Source organism: Acanthopagrus latus, chromosome 19 (assembly GCF_904848185.1).
Source record: "Acanthopagrus latus isolate v.2019 chromosome 19, fAcaLat1.1, whole genome shotgun sequence".
NCBI classification, from domain to species: Eukaryota; Metazoa; Chordata; class Actinopteri; order Spariformes; family Sparidae; genus Acanthopagrus; species Acanthopagrus latus.
Window position 1 is genome coordinate 24,607,324 of NC_051057.1, and position 22,775 is coordinate 24,630,098.

General features: G+C 44.9%; 1 protein-coding gene across 12 annotated transcripts in view; it reads left to right on the top strand.

The window, feature by feature from the left end:
* LOC119008413 (receptor-type tyrosine-protein phosphatase mu-like) overlaps positions 1-22,775 on the top strand; it is a 115,315-nt gene that overhangs the window by 62,125 nt on the left and 30,415 nt on the right. For 4 of the 12 annotated variants that reach the window (XM_037078683.1, XM_037078685.1, XM_037078686.1 and 1 more), the window contains exons 11-20: positions 32-207; positions 301-410; positions 1,084-1,285; positions 1,778-1,880; positions 6,040-6,221; positions 6,357-6,451; positions 7,598-7,634; positions 9,537-9,611; positions 15,380-15,512; positions 18,336-18,368. In XM_037078683.1, the coding sequence (XP_036934578.1) occupies positions 32-207; positions 301-410; positions 1,084-1,285; positions 1,778-1,880; positions 6,040-6,221; positions 6,357-6,451; positions 7,598-7,634; positions 9,537-9,611; positions 15,380-15,512; positions 18,336-18,368 (1,146 nt within the window). The remainder of the gene's footprint in view (positions 1-31; positions 208-300; positions 411-1,083; positions 1,286-1,777; positions 1,881-6,039; positions 6,222-6,356; positions 6,452-7,597; positions 7,635-9,536; positions 9,612-15,379; positions 15,513-18,335; positions 18,369-22,775) is intronic. The other 8 variants (XM_037078687.1, XM_037078689.1, XM_037078690.1 and 5 more) reach the window with 3 other exon arrangements.

Sequence of the window (22,775 nt, forward strand, 5' to 3'; positions counted from 1 at the left end):
GTGAAGGTCCGCCTCCCTCTGACTGTTGCAGGGAGCCGGTGAAGGAGGAGGTGCGAGAGGAGGTGGTCTACGACACTCTGAGCACCGTGCCGCAGCACACCGTACGTGACCTTCCCCCGTTCACCAACGTGAGCCTGAAACTGGTCCTGAGTAACCCTGAGGGACGCAAGGAGAGCGAGGAGCTGCTGGTGCTGACGGATGAGGACGGTACGAATCAGATCACAGAGACATCAGTGAGACTTCAGCTTCTCTGCTGATCAACCGGAGGTGAACTCAGTCTTTTAAATCTTTCTGTTTCAGTTCCTGGATCCGTTCCCGTAGATTCAATCCTGGGCAGCAGCTATGAGCAGCAGATCAGTCTGAGCTGGAGGGAACCACTGCAGACCTACGGCCTGATCCGGAAATATGAGGTAAACACTCAGAACCAGGTGACTCACTGCTGGCAGGTCATCTTCAGACTGCAGTTCAACACATCAGGTATGAAAGTAATCTGGTGTGCAAAGAAAGAAAAGACAGATGAAAAGGTAAAGTAGAAAACCATCAGAGCGTCCGTCATGTGGTGAGGAGCAGGACTATAGAGGACTCTTAACTCAGTCTACCTGGTCTCAGTCTACCTGGTCTCAGTCTACCTGGTCTTAGTCTACCTGGTCTTAGTCTACCTGGTCTCAATGTGCCTGGTCTCAGTCTACCTGGTCTTAGTCTACCTGGTATCAATGTGCCTGGTCTCAGTCTGCCTGGTCTCAGTCTACCTGGTCTCAATCTACCTGGTCTTAGTCTACCTGGTCTCAATGTGCCTGGTCTCAGTCTACCTGGTCTTAGTTTACCTGGCCTCAGTCTACCTGGTCTCAATCTACCTGGTCTTAGTCTACCTGGTCTCAGTCTACCTGGTCTTAGTCTACCTGGTCTTACTCTACCTGGTCTCAGTCTACTTGGTCTCAGTCTACCTGGTCTCAGTCTATCTGGATATAAGAGTTTATATCACCTTTATTCTGTTCAGACAACCTTCAGATTTCAGGTAGTGTTCAGTAAAGACTTCATTACCCACAATCCCCTGTGAGACATTAATGTCGTTCTTCTTCACAGATCTCCTACAAAGCCCTGAGCTCCTTTGACACAGAGTTCGACCTGTCCAATCAGAGCGGCAAGGTGTTCAAACCGGCCAATGAGACGAGCCACATTTTCACCGGTCTCTACCCAGGCTCCACCTACTCCTTCACAATAAGAGCGTCGACCGTGAAAGGCTTCGGGCCTCCGGTCATCACCCAGTTCACCACCAAGATCTCAGGTGTGTCCTTTACAATAAGAGCACAAACACAACACAATCACTGTTAATAAATGTCCAACAGACACACGTCAGTCGGTACCGCTCCACGCTGACCAATGACGAGTGTCCGATTGATCATTAACTTTTCTCAGAAAGTCAAGATCTCTGTCAGAAGTACAGATGGGCCAAAGTCATAGGACATGATCCTAATCTGGATCTGGATCAGATCCTGATAAGAAGTTTTTAATTATTCAGTGTCTGTACCAGTTCTGGTCCAGTACTGTCAACCATCAGGACCCTTTCACGGTTCTCCTACAGTCAGTATTGATCAGGGGTGCCGGTGTTCACCAAATCCACGACATGAATGTCTCTCAGTTTTCAGTTCAGACATCCAGTGTTTTCCAAGGAGTCACAGCGGACCCTCAGCTCCTCGTCATGTTGGAAACCAGCAAAAATCTGGTGTCTTAAATCTGTGACGTGATGATGTAACAGTGTCTCTGTGGTCGTCCTCAGCTCCTCTGATGCCAGCGTACGATCAGGAGTCTCCTCTGAACCAGACCGACTCCACAGTCACTGTTCTGCTGAAACCAGCTCAGAGCCGAGGAGCTCCAGTCAGGTAACACACACACACACACACACACACACACACACAGATGATCAAATATTCAGCAGCATCAATCTTCTGCTTCATAAAGTTTTCATGACTGAAACGTTAAACATTAAAACGCGACATGCAGCACTTTGAAGAAGAAAGTGGTGCTGAGACAAAGTGTCACATCAGAACTCAACTCGGATCTTTAAAGTCCGGCTGATTGTTTCAAACACACTCAGTTTACTCTGAACTCTAAATATTAAAGGATTTAATGTAACAACGAAACAGTCACATTACGAACGTCTCTCACAGTCGGAGGTCACAAACACGTCAGTGAGTCTTCAGGACCAACGTGACCTTCACAGTGTGACTGTGATTCACACACGTTTCATATCACGTGTTAAACATACAAACAAGTTTAGATTGACAGTGAGTGTGATTATTAAAGTTAGAAAGTATAACTGTCTCCCCAAACAGACTTCATCTACTTCTTTCTGTATTCATTTATTTTATGAATGTTTCAAAATTGAGTCTCTGCATATTAGACTGACATCACGTCATCGTGAAGGATTTCATAAGTTGAGTTTTCCGTCCAGTTACATTCTGTTTGTTTGAAACGTTTCTCTCTTAACTGTAGATCAGTACAACACATACACACACACACACACACACAGTCCATAGGGAGGTGGTATCCACGGTAACAGTCGTCATGTCAACAGCTGTCTGCTCTCCATCGTTGGGCTGTAACGAGGGATTTGGTTAATTAACGATCAGCAGGCGGGGCTAATCAGAGCCTGCTGCTAACACCGAGGATTAACAAGGGATTAACAGCTAATGTGTCAATCACACACACACACACGCGCGCGCACGCATGCACACACGCACACACGCACGCATGCACACACACACACAAACACACACACTTCCTTTTCCTCCAGTCAGAGCTGACAGGAAGCACAAAGACGCTTCAGCTCGTCTCTATTTATTAATTAACAGTTTATCTCTTTAACAAACAATAAACAAGATGTTCCTTCACAATAAGAGCATCCAGATGCTTTAATGCTGCTCGTCAGACGGGAGACGGAGACACGATGACACGATACATCCGTCACACATCAGCAGCATCCAACATTCAGCCTTAGCTACGCTGGCTGCTGTACAGACGGGTGGAGGAGGGACACCGTCAGTCTCATCGAGGTGAAGAAAGTGTAAAGATAATACGAGTTGTGCTGTGAGCAGATGATGAAGGTTACATGGGCTTAAGATGGAGCCCTGGGGAACACCGGATCAGAACTGATCCTGACACCAGAACTGATGACTGACATCAGAACTGATGACTGAAGTTAGACTCGACTTAACTGCTCTGAGGCCAGTGTCAGCTTTACAGTCAGGTGAAGTGTTGTGGTTCACAGAACAGTTCTGGAGCTTCTCAGTCAAACAGAGCTGCAGCGCTCTGCTGAACACCTGAAGCAGCTGAGACTTGATTTAATCATCAGAGGTTTCCATCAGCTCGTCTGTGTGATCACAGTCTGCAGGAGAGAACACATCACTAACTGATCTCAGACCAGATTCACAATAGTGGCTTCTATGCCCGCCCTCGAGTTTAAAACAGCAAATGAGAGATTGTTTCTTAGACATAAAACAATAATTGAAGTCCTCTCTGTAGCTGCTGAGCTAACAGTGTTAGCATGCACCTCATATGTTGAGGGTCTACGTTGGTTGTTTCTCTGTGAAACCTTCTGACGCAGCAGCAGCCAATCACATGCAGTCCTGGTTGGTGACTTTGCAGCATGAATGCCGGTTAACTCACAACATTTCTCATGAAAGATAGAACAGTTTCTGTCTTTCATGTATTTGACAATAAGAAAAAGAGTTTTTGGATGAAACAGCAATGTCGCTACGCAGCCCGGCGCCGCGACTCTGAGCAGCACCGTCACCTCCTCAGCTGATGTGGGACCAGAGTGTCCGTCAGCACCACATTTAAAGATTAAGATTTAATCCACACACCCGCTGATGAGGGCTCAGCTCACTCTGCCACGGTTCCTGTTAAAATAATGTTGAATTAAATAAAAACTACGTGGCCGGTGTGTTGTTCAGGGGCCGTGGGAGAACAGGGCATTCATACCAAACATTCATGCCAAGTGTTTCGTTGATGTGTAAAAGAAGAAACAAGATGACTGAAGAGAGCAAAATGGATCATTTCAGGCAAATATATGTTTTTCTTTATATGCAGGATCAAAACCGGAGATGTAAAGAGTGTGTGTGTGTGTGTGTGTGTGTGTGTGTGCGTGCGTGAGATGTGCAGTGTGTTAATTGACACGATGGTTTATATGAAATCCATCAGATTGAACAGATGCTGCTCACAGATATGATTTCATGTTTATGTGTTTATATTTAACTTCGCTTTTTTGTCTTCTGACACCAGCGTGTGTGTCAGCCTTCAGGCACACACACACACACACACACACACACACACACACACACACACACACACACTATACAACACACACACGCATGCATAAAAGCTTCAGATCGCAGGACAAAAGGTGTTGCTGCAGGCGACCTGCTGCTGTAATCAGATTACTGTCACACACAACAAGTGCTGCAATGTGAGCGTGAAGAAATGTGTGTGTGTGTGTGTGTGTGTGTGGTGGAGGGGGTGGGGGGGGGGGGGCAGATAGTGAGAGAGAGAGATGTGAGGTGGAAGACAGAAAATGATTGAATCAGTCTGATACTGCATTGTGTGTGTGTGTGTGTGTGTTTATTACAGTGTGTGTGTGTCTTCCTGTCCTCCTTTCGTTTCCTGTCCAGCAGGAAATGTGACAATGCTGCAGTTTCCCTGTCCGCACCCACTGTGTGTGTGTGTGTGTGTGTGTGTGTGTGTGTGTGTGTGTGTGTGTGTGTGTGTGATATATGACTTCTGTCCTGAGTCTGCTTCCTGTGAAAAACACGACTATTGTTCCCGGCGTCCCTCAGGAAACAAACACTGTTGAAAACTCCCTGTGTTGCGTTCAGGTGCAGCTCAGTGACTCTGTGAAACACACAGCTGTCCTGTGACGCCTGCTGGAGAAGAGCAGAAAGTAAAATATGCTCCTGTCAACTCAGTGCTGCTGTTTCTATAGTGTTCATGTTCAAGTGTGTGAAGATTTCTTAGAGCTTAAAGTTACAAAGTGTTCTGCATTAAACCAAATGAACCTTTGTTCTGTGTGTTGTTGAGTTCTGTTCTCACATCATGACAAATGTTCCCAACAAAGAGTCTTAGTAGAGTCTCACAGTCTCAGTAGAGTCTCAGTAGAGTCTCAGTAGAGCAGGTCGTCTCTATTGTCCAGTGTTGTGGATTACCTATAATATTCTGACAGGTGTTCAGGAAGCTGTGAGTTGCCATGGTAACAAGCCGACGCCCCCTCTCTATCTCCTTCAGGACTGGAACTCTTTGTTTACGTTTGTTTCCCATCTCCATGTCCTCGACACACAGACAGGATTTAATGGTGCGCAGACAGGACGACATGAATTATCAGTTTAATGTCAGACTGCTGTAAAGTTACGGCCTCTACATACAGAGAGACTTAATAAAGTGAGGAGGGAGTGATGGAGTGGAGGAGAGGCAGAGCTGACCTTTCTGCCGAGCTGAATAATGAACCAACAGACGGCTGAAAGGAGACTGGAGAGCTTTATGTGTCGGCTTCTTTGTGAATAGAAATCGAGTCAGTAATGTCCAACAGTGTCCCCCTCTGACCTGAAGCTGAACCTGAAGCTGAACCTGAAGCTGAACCTGAAGCTGACCCATCTTAGAGGAGTCGTTCAGGCTGTCCACAGTCCAGCTCTTCCTGTGCGACGCTCGTTAAACCGTCACAGCTCGTTAACGATGAAGCTGTGTGGAGTCGTGTTTCATCACTCAGTACCTGACTGACTGATGTTCCTGTTTTTATGAACTAACCAACCTTTGATTCATGAGCAGACGGGTGAAGTGACTGGGGGAACTGAAGTGATTAGTTAACCTCTTAGCTTACCTGTTAGCTTACCACCTGACTGTCTAATGGAAGGACTAACATGCTAACTACATACCATTCTGGTTAGCTAACTAGTTGTCTTACTGACTAGCATAGCAGTGATCTAAAAGAATTACTAACAGGCTAATTGATAATTTAATGACTCAGCTTGTTTTCTACCTGTGTGTCTGCAGTAAGTACCAGGTGGTGGTGGAGGAGGAGCGCCCCCGCAGGCAGAGGAGAGGTACTGCAGAGATCCTGCGCTGTTATCCGGTGCCGATCCACTTCCAGAACGCCACGCTGCTCGACTCCCAGTATTACTTCAGTGCAGAGCTGCCGATGAGCGAGCTGAGGGCCGCCATGCCTTTCTGCGTCGGTCAGTCCCTCACACAGACAGACAGGCAGACAGTGATTGGTTGATTAAGTACATTAGTTAGTTAGTATTATATTAGTCCACCTTATGGTCAGTCCACCTGGTAACCTGTGTGTGTGTGTGTGTGTGTGTGTGCAGGTGATAACAGGACCTACAATGGTTACTGGAACGCTCCCCTGCTGCCACACAAGAGTTACGGGATCTACTACCAGGCTGTCAGCACCGCCAACGGGGTGAGTCCACCTGTCCTCAGGTAACAAGGCGGAGACGTCCTCCACTCCGGGGTCTGGACCTGAAGTCTTTCCTTTTGATCTGAGTTAACAGACGAACAGACGCCTGGTCGTCAGGCAGTGAGACGGCTCAGAGTCGTTTACATGTAGTCACAGATACTTCTGATGGAGGTAATAGATTACTTTGATACCAAAGAAACTCAGAAACATGAAGATTCAGAGTGAGAAGCTGTAGCGCACAGAAACACGGTGTTGATCATGGAGGAAACAGGGACCGGACCATGTTTGAAGAAGTGGCGGATGTCAAGATATCCAATCAGACTGTGCAGCCGAGCCCGACCCGACAGAACCACACGTGTCCTGACAAAAGTCACATTATTCTCTTCTTCAGTCTTTTTGTTCTTTCTGTCATAAAAAACCAGAGAAGCGAAACAGAGACAGAGAGGTCACACACTGTGATATCAACACACACACACACACACACACACACACACACACACACACACACACACACGACACAATTTAATAGGACTGGAGATAGTTCCAGCAGTCTGACCAGTGACACTAATAGGGGGCTTTGTGTGTGTGTGTGTGTGTGTGTGTGTGTGTGTGTGTGTGTGTAAAATAAGATAATTGTTCACTATTACAACAAACACACAAAAACACACACACACACACAGACAGGTTGTATTGTGTTGTGTGTTAATTATTGACGCTGGGAGGTTTAATTGGTGTGTGTTGAATAATGCAGCAACAGTAGTGCTTTTTACTGTCGCCACACCACAGAGACACACTTCTGCTGCGTGTGTGTGTATGCTTTTGTGTGTGTGTGTGTGTGTGTGTGTGTGTGAGCATGAATATTCATTAGCTCTTGTGGTTAATTTGTCGTCTGTTTGTTAAAACCAGAAAGACACAAGATGTTCTTTCTCGCCTTTCACCAAAACCTGCCTTGCTCTATGTGTGTGTGAGTGTGTGTGTGAGTGTGTGTGTGTGTGCGCTGCTTGTTAAATGCCAGCACAGGCACTGATCCACAGCCATTTTCCTTCTGTCCGCTCTGTTTACGACGATTGTGTGTGTGTGAGTGTGTGTGATAGCTAATATGTCGGCATTTGTGTTGACAGGAAACTAATTTGCGTCTCTCTCCAACAGGAGACAAAGATCGACTGTGTGCGCGTTGCCACCAAAGGTAAGAAAATGTGGTGCTTTTATTTTGAAAGTATATCCAAATGGGGACTGTTTGGAAAGGTGCTGCTTTTTATTCTGGAAGGCCGAGAGCACATTTCATTTTGACGGAGTTTCATTTTAAAAATAAGTGCCAAAAATTTTAGTTGAAAAGTACTCTATCCCATTTTATTTTGAAAAGTGTACATTTTATAGCCACTGTTAGCTGTTAGCTTCATTAGCTAATCGGACCTAGTCTCTGCTGCATCTCTGTTGAACTCTGCTGACTGCTGGACTGGATTTACAGCTAAATTAGCCGCTAGCTAGCCAGGCAGCGTCCAGTCCATTCTGTGTAATGAGGCACAGATGGCCGTTAGCTGTTGGAGCGTGGGGCTAATGGTTAGCACACTGGTCCCATCCAGGAGTATAATGGTTCACAGATGGCTGCTGGTCGGTGACACCTGTCCTTCAGTCTATCTTTCTGTCCTCTACTAACAACCTGATGTCCTCTGCAGACTGACGGACACACCGCTCAAATAAAACACACACTGAACTTTGTGCTGCGCTAACGGTAGGCTAATGACTGGGACTCTATGGGTATCCAGAGGGCTGTTTAGTACTGCAGCTAAACAAGCTAAAAACACTGTTATCTCCCCTGATGAACATCCAGGATTATCACACACACACACACACACACACACACACACACACAGTAATTGACTGTTCTGGCTTTAATCAGCTTTTATTGGAGCACAGTTCTGGTGGCTAACGACACCAGATGCTGATTGGCTCTTCCGGTCCCCTGGCACCTGTCAGTCATGCTGCAGCAGCCAACCAGATCTCCCAGGGGGGTACTCCCCCCCTCCCCCCTCCCCCACAGTGTCGTGCAGCACTAACAGTGAGCGGAGCTGATGTGAATGTAAAGGAGAGCTGAACAACTGCTGAATGCTAACTGGACAAAAAAACACAGATTCAAGAGAAATGATTCAGATTTTATTCTGAAATAGCAGAACACGCACACACACACACACACACACACACACACACACACAGAAAGAACAGGCATCAGGTTTCTACTGGTGTTAATATTTTTAATCATTTAATGATGTTTAATTTAAGTTTAATTTATGTTTAATGATTATTTTAAGGGTTAGGGTTACCTCTAAGTAATAAATATATTTAAACTCCACAGAATTTAAAAAAAAATTATATATATATATATATATATATATATATATATATATATATATATATATATATATATATATGATAACAAAACAAATCTTTTGACTCCATGTTCATTATTTATTAATTATTATTTATTTATGAGATAACGATGAAACACGTTAGCACTGAAGCTAACCGATGAACTCAGTCTGATTTCTTTCTGAACGCCTTCTCTGAACTGCTGCTGCTCTCTCTGCCTGTTTGACCACTCATGTCTGATGATTGATTGATTGATTGATTAACTGATCGGCTGATTAACAAGCATCTCTTTCAGGTCTGATTCTGGAACTAAAACAGTTTCTGTTGAGCTGGTCAGCGCTCTGCTCTCCTGTAGGAGTCTGTAAATATACTCGACACATGAAGAGATGTGATGTAACGTTACATCAATGATTGTCACACAAGACTAGAGATAGTTGTTAACGGTGTACTCGTTATTTAACCTCCTCATTTAACCTTTCCCCTTTACAAACACTAATGATGACATCATCACTCAGCTGTGGAGATAGAAGTATGTCTTCATGTGTCTCAGCCAACAAAATCTACTGAATGCTGATGATCTCCAAGAGGAGAGCAGGAAGATGCTGCATGTTACTAATATTTCTGCTTCAGTACAAACCACTGCTACAGCCTGTCTCTCTCTCTCTGTGTCTGTCTGTCTGTCTGTCTGTCTGTCTCTCTGCATGCCTTCCTGGATGAATAGCTGCTATAATCGTCACCCAGCTCACCACGCCGTACATTCGCATCGCTCCGGCAGCTGGCGACAAGCAGCTAACAGGTCAGACACTCACAGCCACACACAGACACACACAGACACACACACACAGACACACACAGACACTCACAGACACACACAGACACACACACACAGACACACACAGACACTCACAGCCACACACAGACACACACACACAGACACACACAGACACACACAGACACACACACACAGACACACACAGACACAGACACACAGACACACACACACAGACACACACAGACACAGACACACAGACACACACACACAGACACACACAGACACACACAGCACGTCAGCAGCTACATGCTCCGGCTTGTCTCTGGCCTCGACCTTCTCTTCTTGAACGCCCCTCTGGTGAAGTGATGTAAAGAGAGCTGGTTCACAACCCGTCGGTTCAGTTTGTTCTGAGACACTTTAGGTCAGTAAGCTATAATACAATATACGTTATAGATGAACGCAGTTGTTTTAATCTAAAGCATGCTGACCAAGTCCTTATTGTTCCTGATTCCAACCAGACTGTAACGTTGAGGTTTTGCGCCTCGTGTTACGATCCCCTTCAAGAGAGGTGAACACCAGACAGCACAACGAGTTATGATTTAAAGGAAAGTTCATTTTATTAACCCACCAATCATCAAAGAAAACAAACTGATTGGCCGGCCGAAATAAACAAAAGAACAGCAGACGTCGGTCTCGGGTTAACCCTCTGCACTAACCTGACAAAGCAACTAAACCTAAATGAATGACGCCACGAAAACTGAACTACCGCAAGACAGAGAGACCAGAGCCTGGTGCCCTCCCCCTCTGATCGGATATTAGGGTTACACTGCAATCACCTGGCAGGCAAGCCAATCACCAGCCATGGTGACACATCCTGGCCATCAGAGGGGGGCAGTAACACCCCCACACTTAGATAAAAACTGATTATCTCAAATATACAATCATCTCAGGAAACAGTTAATAGGCAGACTACAAACGCGACAGCGCATCAGCCAGAAAATTATCCCTGCCGCGGATATGTCTGATGACATTAAACCAACTTATTAAGCGCCAATTTTTGTTGTGTATTCTATGCAGGAACACGAGGGGGTTATGATCCATACAGATGATCACTGGAACATTAGAGGAGCTGATGTAAACTTAAAAATGCTCCAGCGCCATAACACATGCAAATGTTTCTTTTTCCATCCATCCATCCATCTTTTTCTGATTGTGAAATACCATATTTGGTGACAGTTTAGCTTCTTTGAGAAGTTACAGACTGGGTGCTCAAGCCCATCGGAATCCTCCCAGTTAGTTGGGACAGGAAACAAGGTGATGCTCTCCACCTTAGCCTTAACGGGAAGAGGCTGGGGGGCTTCATCCCCTTTAGCTTAGTAACAAACTGTCTCCTCCATCATGATCCACACAGTCTTCCATCCATGGGAGCAGATAGCAGTCAGGTTTTGTTACGTCATTAACTTTGCGAAAATGTGTTCAGAAGCGATCTTCACCATTAGCTTCATTGACAACTAGGAATGAGGAGCTCCATGCCTTGCAGCTGGCACATGTTGCACCATATACTCAACCTGCTGCTTTAGATGACAAACGTCTTTATGGATGTTGTTTTATGGGTCATGAATCAGGTTGATCTGAGAAGGAACATCAGCAAACAATATTCGGTTAGACTCAATTAACTCAACCAAGTCTGAGCACTGCAGCTCAGGGAGATGAGACAAACGAGCAGGGAGATCTTTCATGATCTCAGAGTTCGACAGCTTTCCCTTAGTCAAGGCCACGGACAAGCCAGGTCACTCACTTCAGCAATGGATGGCTTCTCTGACACCTTTCCTTCTACCAGGCTAATGGATGGTGGTGCAACTTCAGCACCGGACAGTACCCCAGGTGTCACGGAAGCCTGATTTATCTCTGAACTGACTTCACCTCCAATGGAGCCTGCTCCCTCTCACAGTATGTTTTCAGCATGTTAATGTGACAGAGGCAGGTTCTATGTCAGCAGTCCGGAGTGGCTACAAGGTAGTCTCGATCCCTGACTTTCTGCTGAACCAAACAGGGTCCACAATAGTGAGCCTGCAAGCTAGAAACAGGAATTGGCATCAACAGCTGGACTTTGTCACCAGGCTTAAACTCTCTACTTTTAGCCTCTCTGTCAAACCATCTCTTCATCCGGGCTGTGCTGCCTTAAGATTGCCACTTGCTATCTCACAGACTCGACGCAGTTTCAACCTAAATTTGACGTACTCCAGCAAATTTTGTTCCGTCCCTTCAGCCACTTCTCCTTTAACAGCTTCGAGGGACCACGTACATTATGGGCAAACACCAGCTCTGAAGGACCAAGAGACTCCTGTATCTCATCCCTAAAGGCAAACATTTGCAGGTGAACCTCCTCATCCCAGTCCTTTTCAAACACCAAACAATAAGTGGGCATCATGGTCTTCAATGTCAGGTGAAAACATTCAGGTGCACCCTGGCTTTCAGGGTGATATGCACTAGAATGACAGTGTTGAATTCTTAACTGCTTCAGCACCTGACCAAAGATGCTCAACATAAAGTTGGAGCCTTGATCTGTTTGTACCAACTGTGGCCAACCAAATAACGAAAAGAACTTTGACAACGCTTTAAACACCACTGGCGTGTTAATCTTACGCAGGGGAAAGACCTCGGGAAACGCAGTGGACGCACACATCACTGTTGACAAAAACTTGTTGCCAGCCTTTGTACGTGGAAGCGGACCCACACAGTCAACTAGAACCTGTTGAAACGGCTCACAAACAGCTGGAATTGGATAAAATGGAGTAAGAGGGATGGTTTGATTTGGCTTCTCAGCAACCTGACAAACGTGACAAGATTTACCATATCACACCATGTCACGCTTTAAACACGGCCAGAAGAAATGCTGCAAAATGTGGTCATATGTTTTTTTTACACCCAAGTGACGACCAAGAGGTCCATCATGTCCGACTTTCAAAATGTCAGTCTGATATGGAGCTGGGACAGAAGTCAGAACAAACAGTCAAAAGTGATCATGTGACATGTTTGTCAGAAAGCTTTATTTTGAAAGTCTAACAGGATGGAACACGTGAAGAAGAGACATTAATGTTGTAGACAGAGCGTCTGAGGAGCTGAGAGCTCGGACACGACGCCGAGTCCAAACAACTTCCAGGAAGATTTCAGTTCATACTGAAACACAATCAGCTGTTAGTCAGATCACAGGACTGTGTGTGTGTGTGTGTGTGTGTGTGTGTGGTCTCATATTTATCCTCTTTTCATTAATGTGCAACAGACAGCAGAACAGGTGGGACACACACACACACACACACACTTTCATTCACAGCAGAAAATTACATTTAAATATTTACCAGCCTGAAGGTTGAAACTTTCCACCGACTGTTTATACACACACATATACAACATGATGGTGTGTGTGTGTGTGTGTGTGTGTGTGTGTGTGTGTGTGTGTGTGTGTGTGTGGGGGAGAGGTTGTGTCACCATCAGGCCTCAAACACACTCAAGCAGCTGTTTGCCTTGTACACACACATTAATACACACATACACACGCACCTCCCACTCAGCGTGACTGGCTGAAGCCCCGAAGCAGAAAACAGCTTCACTTTCGCATAAAAACAGCTTCTCTATGGCCCACTGTGACGCACACACACACACACACACACACACACACACGCACACACACACACATGCACACAGATAAATTCTTCAAAGCAGTGTTTTGATAGCCTTTAAACTGAAAACAGCAGCTCTCCCTGCCTCCGAGGGTGTGTGTGTCTGTGTGTGTGTGTGCATGTGTGTGTGTGTGTGTGTGTGTGTGTTTGTGTGTGTCTGTGTGTGTGTGAGATGAAATGATAAAGAGGAAGCTGCTGATCGTCGAGCTCGTCTGACCTTGAAGAGTCGAAATGAAAACAGAAAATAAAGAAAACTGTCATCCTGCTGATTTATTGTTCTGGAAACCAGTTTGTTTCACTGCAGCTCAACTGGGTTCTGTACAGACCAGTGTGGCATTCAACTGGGTCAGGATCAGGCTTTGGACTGGTTCCTGTACTGGTTCTGTCTCACATACATTAGGTCTTCTGTCGAGACCAGTTTAAAACTGGTTAGACTGGTTCTAGTTCCAGTCTGGAGCAGAACTGGTTTCCAATGTGATTTTATCCTGTTGTAAAACAGCAGAAGCAGACGGACAGAGAGGGAGAGGACTGTGTTTTCAATTTCTCATCTCCGTCATGACCAGTTTAACTCCACACACACACGCGCACACGCACACACACACACACACACACACTCACAGACACACATGCGCACGCGCGCACACACAGACACACACGCACTCGCACACACACGCACACACACACACAGTGACTGATGGCTGTTGTCAGCCTCTGAATGGGAAAGTGTTGGAGGTCTGAAATGACACACACATATATTACAGCGACATCTCGTCCTGAACGTTTCTCATCTACAGAGTCATCTGGAAGGATATTACACCTGGACACACACACACACACACACACACACACACAGTGCAGGTAATGGGTTTTTCATGGCTCTGACATCTCATCACATTATGCAGTCAGAAGGACTCTGTGCTCTCCGTCCGTCACACATCGTCTTCTCCTCCTCTTCTGTCGGCTCGTCTGAACAGCAGCTTCATTAGAAAACAACTAATCAATATGTAATTGATACTCAGCCTCCGTTATTACAGCTGGTTCAGACTGTTAACGATGTTCGTTAAGATTTTACATTGTGTTTACATTGTTATATCATTTGACAGCTGATGCTACTTAATGTTAATCAAAGGTATTAATTATATTTTCCAGTGACAGAATTACTGCAGGTTAATTGCTGTTAATGCAATTTGTTTTTAATGGGAGTAAATGGTAATTATTGGGTTAATCATGGTAGTTAATATTGACTTATAGGTTATTGTCAGAAAAGCATATATTAGGACATATTTATTTATTGAAGAGTTAGAGGTATGTTACAGGTAGATAACTGTAGGTGATGCTGGTTAATTAGAGTGCATGTTGTGTTTTACTGATAATTAATGATCATTCTTAGGATAATAAATAAAGTAATAATGATTAATACCAAAGATGTTGTGGTAAAAATTATTGTGAAATTAATCATCCTACAGGTTATAAATGTAATTATCATTTAGCATCATTTGATAGGAAATATTTGTTATTATTCGTCATTAGATTAAATATATGATAGTTGATAGCAAAGAAGGTTAATGATGTTCGTTAGACCAGATAAACAAACCTGAATTATTAAATAAAGGTCACAAATGTCAGATGAAAGTATTCAGCAGTGGTGGAAGAAGTAGTTGTAGTACGAGTTGTTTTATTGTATTAGATGGTAAATATAAAGATAAAGATTTTTAAAAAGTTAGCGATGGTTGCTGTGTAGTTAGTGATGGTTGATGTGTAGTTAGCGATGGTTGATGTGTAGTTAGCGATGGTTGATGTGTAGTTAGTGATGGTTGATGTGTAGTTAGCGATGGTTTATGTGTAGTTAGCGATGGTTGATGTGTAGTTAGCGATGGTTGATGTGTAGTTAGCGATGGTTGATGTGTAGTTAGTGATGGTTGATGTGTAGTTAGCGATGGTTGATGTGTAGTTAGCGATGGTTGATGTGTAGTTAGTGATGGTTGATGTGTAGTTAGCGATGGTTGATGTGTAGTTAGCGATGGTTGATGTGTAGTTAGCGATGGTTGATGTGTAGTTAGCAGGTTAACTTCTAGCCGGCTTAAGACAGTTAATGTTGGTCGATGGTTTCAGGAGCTGCGACCAGGAAACCAGAACCAGAAAAGGAGAACCAGTCGGACCACACAGTGAAGATTGCTGGATCCATTGCTGGCGTCCTGCTCTTCATCATCATCTTCCTCGGAGTCATCCTGCTGATGAAGAAACGGTAAGAATTTTACACACACACATGCGCGCGCACACACACACACACACGCACTCACTCACAACTGTGTTGGTCTGTGTTGGTCACGTTAACATTTGTTGTTGATGTTTTTTTCTGCTCATTAGATAAATGTTTTGCTGCCTCTGTAATTTAAAAGAGCTATTTTTATTTTTGGTATTTTGTATGTTTATTCTTTGCACTTTATGTTTGAGGCATGATGATGATGATGATGATGATGATGAGGCCGATGATGAGGATGATGATGAGGATGATGAGGATGATGATGAGGATGAGGATGAGGATGATGATGAGGATGAGGATGATGATGAGGATGAGGATGAGGATGATGATGAGGATGATGAGGATGATGATGGTGATGATGATGATCATGAGGATGATGATGAGGATGATGATGAGGATGAGGACGATGATGAGGATGATGAGGATGAGGATGATGATGATCATGAAGATGAGGATGATGAGGATGATGAGGATGATGATGATGATGAGGATGAGGATGATGAGGATGAGGATGAGGACGATGATGAGGATGATGAGGATGAGGATGAGGACGATGATGAGGATGATGAGGATGATGATGATGATGAGGATGATGATGATGATGATAATCATGAGGATGAGGATGATGAGGATGATGAGGATGAGGATGATGATGATGATGAGGATGATGATGATGATGATCATGAGGATGATGAGGATGATGATGATGATGAGGATGAGGATGAGGATGATGAGGATGAGGATGAGGACGATGATGAGGATGATGAGGATGATGATGATGATGAGGATGATGAGGATGAGGACGATGATGATGATGATCATGAGGATGATGAGGATGATGAACAGGCGGCTCCTCCTTGTTGTAAAGTTCGTTGGTCTCGTGACGAGCTGAATGTCTGAACCATTCTACTAATGGAAATTAATTATTATTAATATTATTATTATTACAGCAATGACAGTCATTAATGTTAACTGGATCTCAAGTATCTTGAGCAGGAAACCAGAACTGTGAGTTGATGTTACAGTAGTTGTTCACAGTAGTTTGTGTGTTAAACAGCCGGAGATCCTTTACTGGTAGATATTGTTAATTATTGTTTTCAGTGGAACTTGTTCATATCCAACGTTTGTTGTCAGCAGTGTTTCTGTCTGCTGGTCAGTTGTTAGTTCATAACTCCTGAGACTTCTGACCTCCAGAACCGGCTCAGAAACACAGTCCGGTTTAATGTGAGTCAGTCGTGTTTATGTGATTAATTTCACTCTCTCAACACACTAACGATCAGCTTCACGATCATTTAATTTAGATACTAAGAGGTTGATATGGGATCATTTGATTGTGTTTTTCCAGTGAATTCAACAAACTGAGTGAATCTGTAGATTCAGTGTGAAAGTAATTTGACTCCCCGCCCGGCTAATACTGTCATAATGGTATTATTTTATATTACATGTGTTTAATCTGTAGATAAATGAAGTGACTTCAAAGCCACACACACACGCACACACACACACAGAATGACAGAGGATGATGAGGATGAATAATGGAGCAGATTGCAGCAGTAATCACCATTAAACTATATGTAGACCGACTTTATTCTCCAACATCAAACACACATCCCCACTGGGACACACACACACACACAGACACACACACACACACACACACACACACACACACACACACACACACACACACTATGTATCCTCCACAAACACACACACACACACACACTCTTAAACACAGAGAGAAAGGCCTCTGTGTTTGGAGAACGTCGACGATAAGAGAGAAATTTAGATGAAAGAACGTTTTATTCTTTGTTTTTTTTTTCCAGTCGCCTCGAGCTGAATGGCTTCAGGCTACAGAGACACACACACATTTATACAAAGAGAGCCCGGGTGTGTGTGTGTGTGTGTGTGTGTGTGTGTTGGTGCAACGTAGTGAGTTTCAGTCGGACTTGTCTGTCGGGCCGATCGAGCTCTGATCTCTGTAACAGATATTAGAGAGAGAGAGAGGCGGTGGTTCCGTCTCTAATGAGCTTTTTAATGTTGACGGGGTGCGTTTGATTTCCACACTGTGAGCAGACGGAGGTCAGACTCATTACAGCAGGAGTGAAAATAGGACGCTGGCTGTTTAAACTGTGATTGGCTGCAGGGTGATCCGACACAGTGTGTTACTACACCCTGATACAGCTGATGGGTGCAGGGACGATCTCGACAGAGTGGCTCTGAGGAGTTCTGCATGTGATTAAAGGATAATTACACCATTTCTGTCACAGAATATTTATACTTCACTCATCAGGATTAACCCCCAAAAAAAGATTCTGCTGGTGCAAGAAGAACTCGGATCCTTTATGAAGTAGCAGCAGCAGTACCACCGTGTAGAAGTACAGTGTTTAAACAATACCGCCATTAGAGTTTGTGAGTATTACAGCAACATGTACTGAAACTATAAAATGTGTCAGATTAAGACCCTGTGTTTTATCTTTTAAATGTATCGATGGTACTGATGACAGAAACCAGTTACTGCTGAGAACTTCTGCTGGACAGTTCACATCTGGTGCTGTTCAGGTGGAAGTTTCATTTCACACGTTCACCTCTAATCAGATGTGTCCCCTCCCCCTCCACACTTTGATTGACACATGATACCAGCCTATCACCACTCTCCACTCCTCCACCTCCACACACAATAATTTAACTCATCTGTTCTGTTTTCTCTCCGAGACATTAATCTGTTGTTTTCCTTTTTCTGTTTTTCTGTTTTTCTTTCCCTCCATTCCATCCCTCCCTCTGCTCTGCACCCCCACCACTCAGACGAAGAAATTATCACTCCTACACTTATTACCTGTAAGTAACCTGTTTGACCTCTGACCTCTCACCTGTGACCTTCACCTTCACCCTAACATCAACCCTCAACACCTGAAACCCTGAACTCCAAGTCTGTCCTTCCTGTGTCCCTGCTTACCTGTGACCCCTGATCCTAAACCTGTGACTCCTGATCCTAAACCTGTGACTCCTGATCCTAAACCTGTGACTCCTGATCCTAAACCTGTGACTCCTGATCCTAAACCTGTGACTCCTGATCCTAAACCTGTGACTCCTGATCCTAAGCCTGTGACTCCTGATCCTAAACCTGTGACCCCTGATCCTAAACCTGTGACCCCTGTTCACCCCTTAGTTCATCCCGACCATGTGTCGTGTTCACCTGTGAATCTCAACCTCTGACCGCCCTTTGATACCTCTTACCTTTCAATCACGACCCGAGCCTTCACCACAGATTTTCACATCTATCATGATTCTAATAATTTTCATAACTTTGCTCCTTAGTCCCTGAACTTTGACCCCTGAACTTTGACCCCTGACCCCTGACACTGAATATGAGCCTGAGCTCGCCTTTAGTCCAGGCTCTATCATTGGTCCCCTCTTCACCTGTGTCCTCTCTGACCCCTCCATTCAACCACCAATCAAATCCTTGATCCTAACTTTTACTGCATGATTACACCGTTCTACCCAACCTTTGACTTTTGCCTCTAACTTTAACTGTGACCTTTGACCTTCACTATGTTTGTTTTAACGTTATGTTTGAACACCAGATGTCACTGTTATTACTGCGTACTACAGATCAGGGTTAAAACTGGTAACGCTTCGTCCTCCTATACCCTCTTGTTTGGTGATTAGCATTAGCTGTTTTTAGCTGTTAGCATCTTTGCTATTGTGTAGAATGTGTTAAAAACAAACAAAAAACAGAGACAACAAGAAAATAAACACTGCATTAACAGGTCTTCTTACAAGAAAAAACAGTTTTTAAGATGTTCTCCCTGATTGGCCACAGGAAGTGAAAATGTTCTTTTTCCTGTAACAATATCTGTTGATTGGACATCAGAGTGACATCACAGTGACATCAGAGTGTCATCAGAGTGATTAAGATAAACATCGACACAGCTGCAGTATGAAACTAGATTAGTGTCGACGCTAACTTAAACACGGAACAGCATTGAAGAATTCACCCATGTTGAATTCATACTCAAACAGCCAATCACCAGTGTGTCTGCTAACTGCTGCTAGCTGTAGCTGCTGTTAGCTGGGAGACACAGTGAAACATGCAGCCAGCCGTTGTATTGTTTGGCTTTGTGGACTGGATGGCTCGGACCTATCTGGTTAGCATACTTCAAAACATGTCTCTGCAACACGACAAGTTTTCTTTCATCTCTGTGCGGTTATTTTGTCTCTTTCTGGTTTCTGTCTCTGCGAGGTGGTTTCTGTCTCTGTGAGGTGGTCTTTGTCTCTGCGAGGTGGTCTTTGTCTCTGCGAGGTGGTTTCTGTCTCTGCAAGGTGGTCTTTGTCTCTGCGAGGTGGTTTCTGTCTCTGTGAGGTGGTCTTTGTCTCTGCGAGGTGGTTTCTGTCTCTGCGAGGTGGTTTCTGTCTCTGCGAGGTGGTTTCTGTCTCTGCGAGGTGGTCTTTGTCTCTGCGAGGTGGTTTCTGTCTCTGCGAGGTGGTCTTTGTCTCTGCGAGGTGGTTTCTGTCTCTGCAAGGTGGTCTTTGTCTCTGCGAGGTGGTTTCTGTCTCTGCGAGGTGGTTTCTGTCTCTGTGAGGTGGTCTTTGTCTCTGCGAGGTGGTTTCTGTCTCTGCGAGGTGGTTTCTGTCTCTGTGAGGTGGTCTTTGTCTCTGCGAGGTGGTTTCTGTCTCTGCGAGGTGGTCTTTGTCTCTGTGAGGTGGTCTTTGTCTCTGCGAGGTGGTTTCTGTCTCTGCGAGGTGGTTTCTGTCTCTGCGAGGTGGTCTTTGTCTCTGCGAGGTGGTTTCTGTCTCTGCGAGGTGGTCTTTGTCTCTGCGAGGTGGTCTTTGTCTCTGCGAGGTGGTCTTTGTCTCCCTGTGGTCGATACATCAGCACACATCGATCTGTATCTGACTTCAGTGAGTGTACTTGTTGTTCAGCGGCAGTTTCACCTGCAGTATCTGAGGAACAAGTTCACCGTCGCTCGCCTCCAGTTTCCTCCTCCTGATTGGCTCACTGCTGAGTGGAAGCTTCTGTTTCTTGTTTCAGCTCTGATGTGAAAAGTAAAAATAAAAATGGTGAAACTCGACTTTTTGATCAATAACTGTGTGAGATGCAGGAGAGAAACCTGAGTTTCCCTCCAGGTTAGAGCTGAATTATCTCCAACCGACGCCTCCTCAGGGAGACAGGAAGTACTCACACACTCCTCCTCAGGTCACTGTGTGTGTGTGTGTGTGTGTGTGTGTTCATCGTTTCGTGTGGAACAGCTGTTTTACATCGACACACACACACACACACACACACACACACTAAACTGGTTCAGTGTGTGTGTGTTTATGCACAGTTTCAGTCCAATAGAATCTGAACACAGCAGCTGAAGACATGATGTGACCTGTAGTGATCAGCTTCATCATGAGGAGATCAATAAACTGATGCATTGATCATCAGGCTGGTCTGCAGAGTTCTTCAGTCTTTCTGCCTCAGTGAGTCACAACCACCACACGTGGACAGAAGTATGTGGACGGCTCAGTCTAATGTTCCTGAAGGAGGAGAGACTGTGTGTGTGTGTGTGTGTGTGTGTGTGTGTGTGTGTGTGGGCAGTGGAGCAGGGTTAATAGAATTAGCCGGGTGTAATAAACCTGTCTGATCAAATGATCGTTACAAGGAGAGATACACCTACACACACACACACACACACACAGGCATGCACACACACACACACACGCATGCACACACACACACACACACGCATGCACACACACACACACACGCACACACACACACACACTGACATCCATTACTGCTAACAGTATTGTCCTGTCGCTCATTAGATTAGCATAGATTAGTCTTGACATGCATCTGTGTGTGTGTGTGTGTGTGTGTTAATGTTAAGTGTTGCTAAATCAATCAACCCCCGACACCCTGCTGATGATGTCATGACACACACACACACACACACACACACACACACACACACACACACACACACACAGTCAGTCAGTCTCCATTGAATTCAGATATGAAAACATATAAAAGCTGTATCACTGCAGTGCATCTTTATAAACTCCCTCTATTCACTCATACACTATATTACCAAAAGTATTCGCTCACCTGCCTTTACTCATTCTATGAACTGAAGTGCCATCCCATTCCTAACTCATAGAATTCAATATGATGTCGGTCCACCTTTTGCAGCTATTACAGCTTCAACTCTTCTGGGAAGACTGTCCACAAGGTTGAGGAGAGTGTTTATAGGAATTTTTGACCATTCTTCCAAAAGCGCATTGGTGAGGTCACACACTGATGTTGGTCGAGAAGGCCTGGCTCTCAGTCTCCGCTCTAATTCATCCCAAAGGTGTTCTATCGGGTTCAGGTCAGGACTCTGTGCAGGCCAGTCAAGTTCATCCACACCAGACTCTGTCATCCACGTCTTTATGGACCTTGCTTTGTGCACTGGTGCACAGTCATGTTGGAAGAGGAAGGGGCCCGCTCCAAACTGTTCCCACAAGGTTGGGAGCATGGAATTGTCCAAAATGTTTTGGTGTCCTGAAGCATTCAATGTTCCTTTCACTGGAACTAAGGGGCCAAGCCCAGCTCCTGAAAAACAACCCCATACCATAATTCCTCCTCCACCAAATTTCACAGTTGGCACAATGCAATCTGAAATGTACCGTTCTCCTGGCAACCTCCAAACCCAGACTCGTCCATCAGATTGCCAGATGGAAAAGCGTGATTCATCACTCCAGAGAACGCGTCTCCACTGCTCTAGAGGCCAGTGACGGCGTGCTTTACACCATTGCATCCGACGCCTTGCATTGCACTTGGTGATGTGTGGCTTGGCTGCAGCTGCTCGGCCATGGAAACCCATTCCATGAAGCTCTCTGCGTACTGTACTTGGGCTAATCTGAAGGTCACATGAAGTTTGTAGCTCTCTAGCAATTGACTGTGCAGAAAGTCGGCGACCTCTTTGCACTATGCGCTTCAGCATCCGCTGACCCCTCTCCGTCACTTTACGTGGCCTACCACTTCGTGGCTGAGTTGCTGTTGTTCCCAAACGCTTCCATTTTGTTATAATAGAGCTGACAGTTGACTGTGGAATATTTAGGAGCGAGGAAATTTCACGACTGGATTTGTTGCACAAGTAGCATCCTATGACAGTTCCACGCTGGAATTCACTGAGCTCCTGAGAGCGGCCCATTCTTTCACAAATGTCTTGTTTCACAGTCTGCATGCCTGAGTGCTTGAATTTATACACCTGGGGC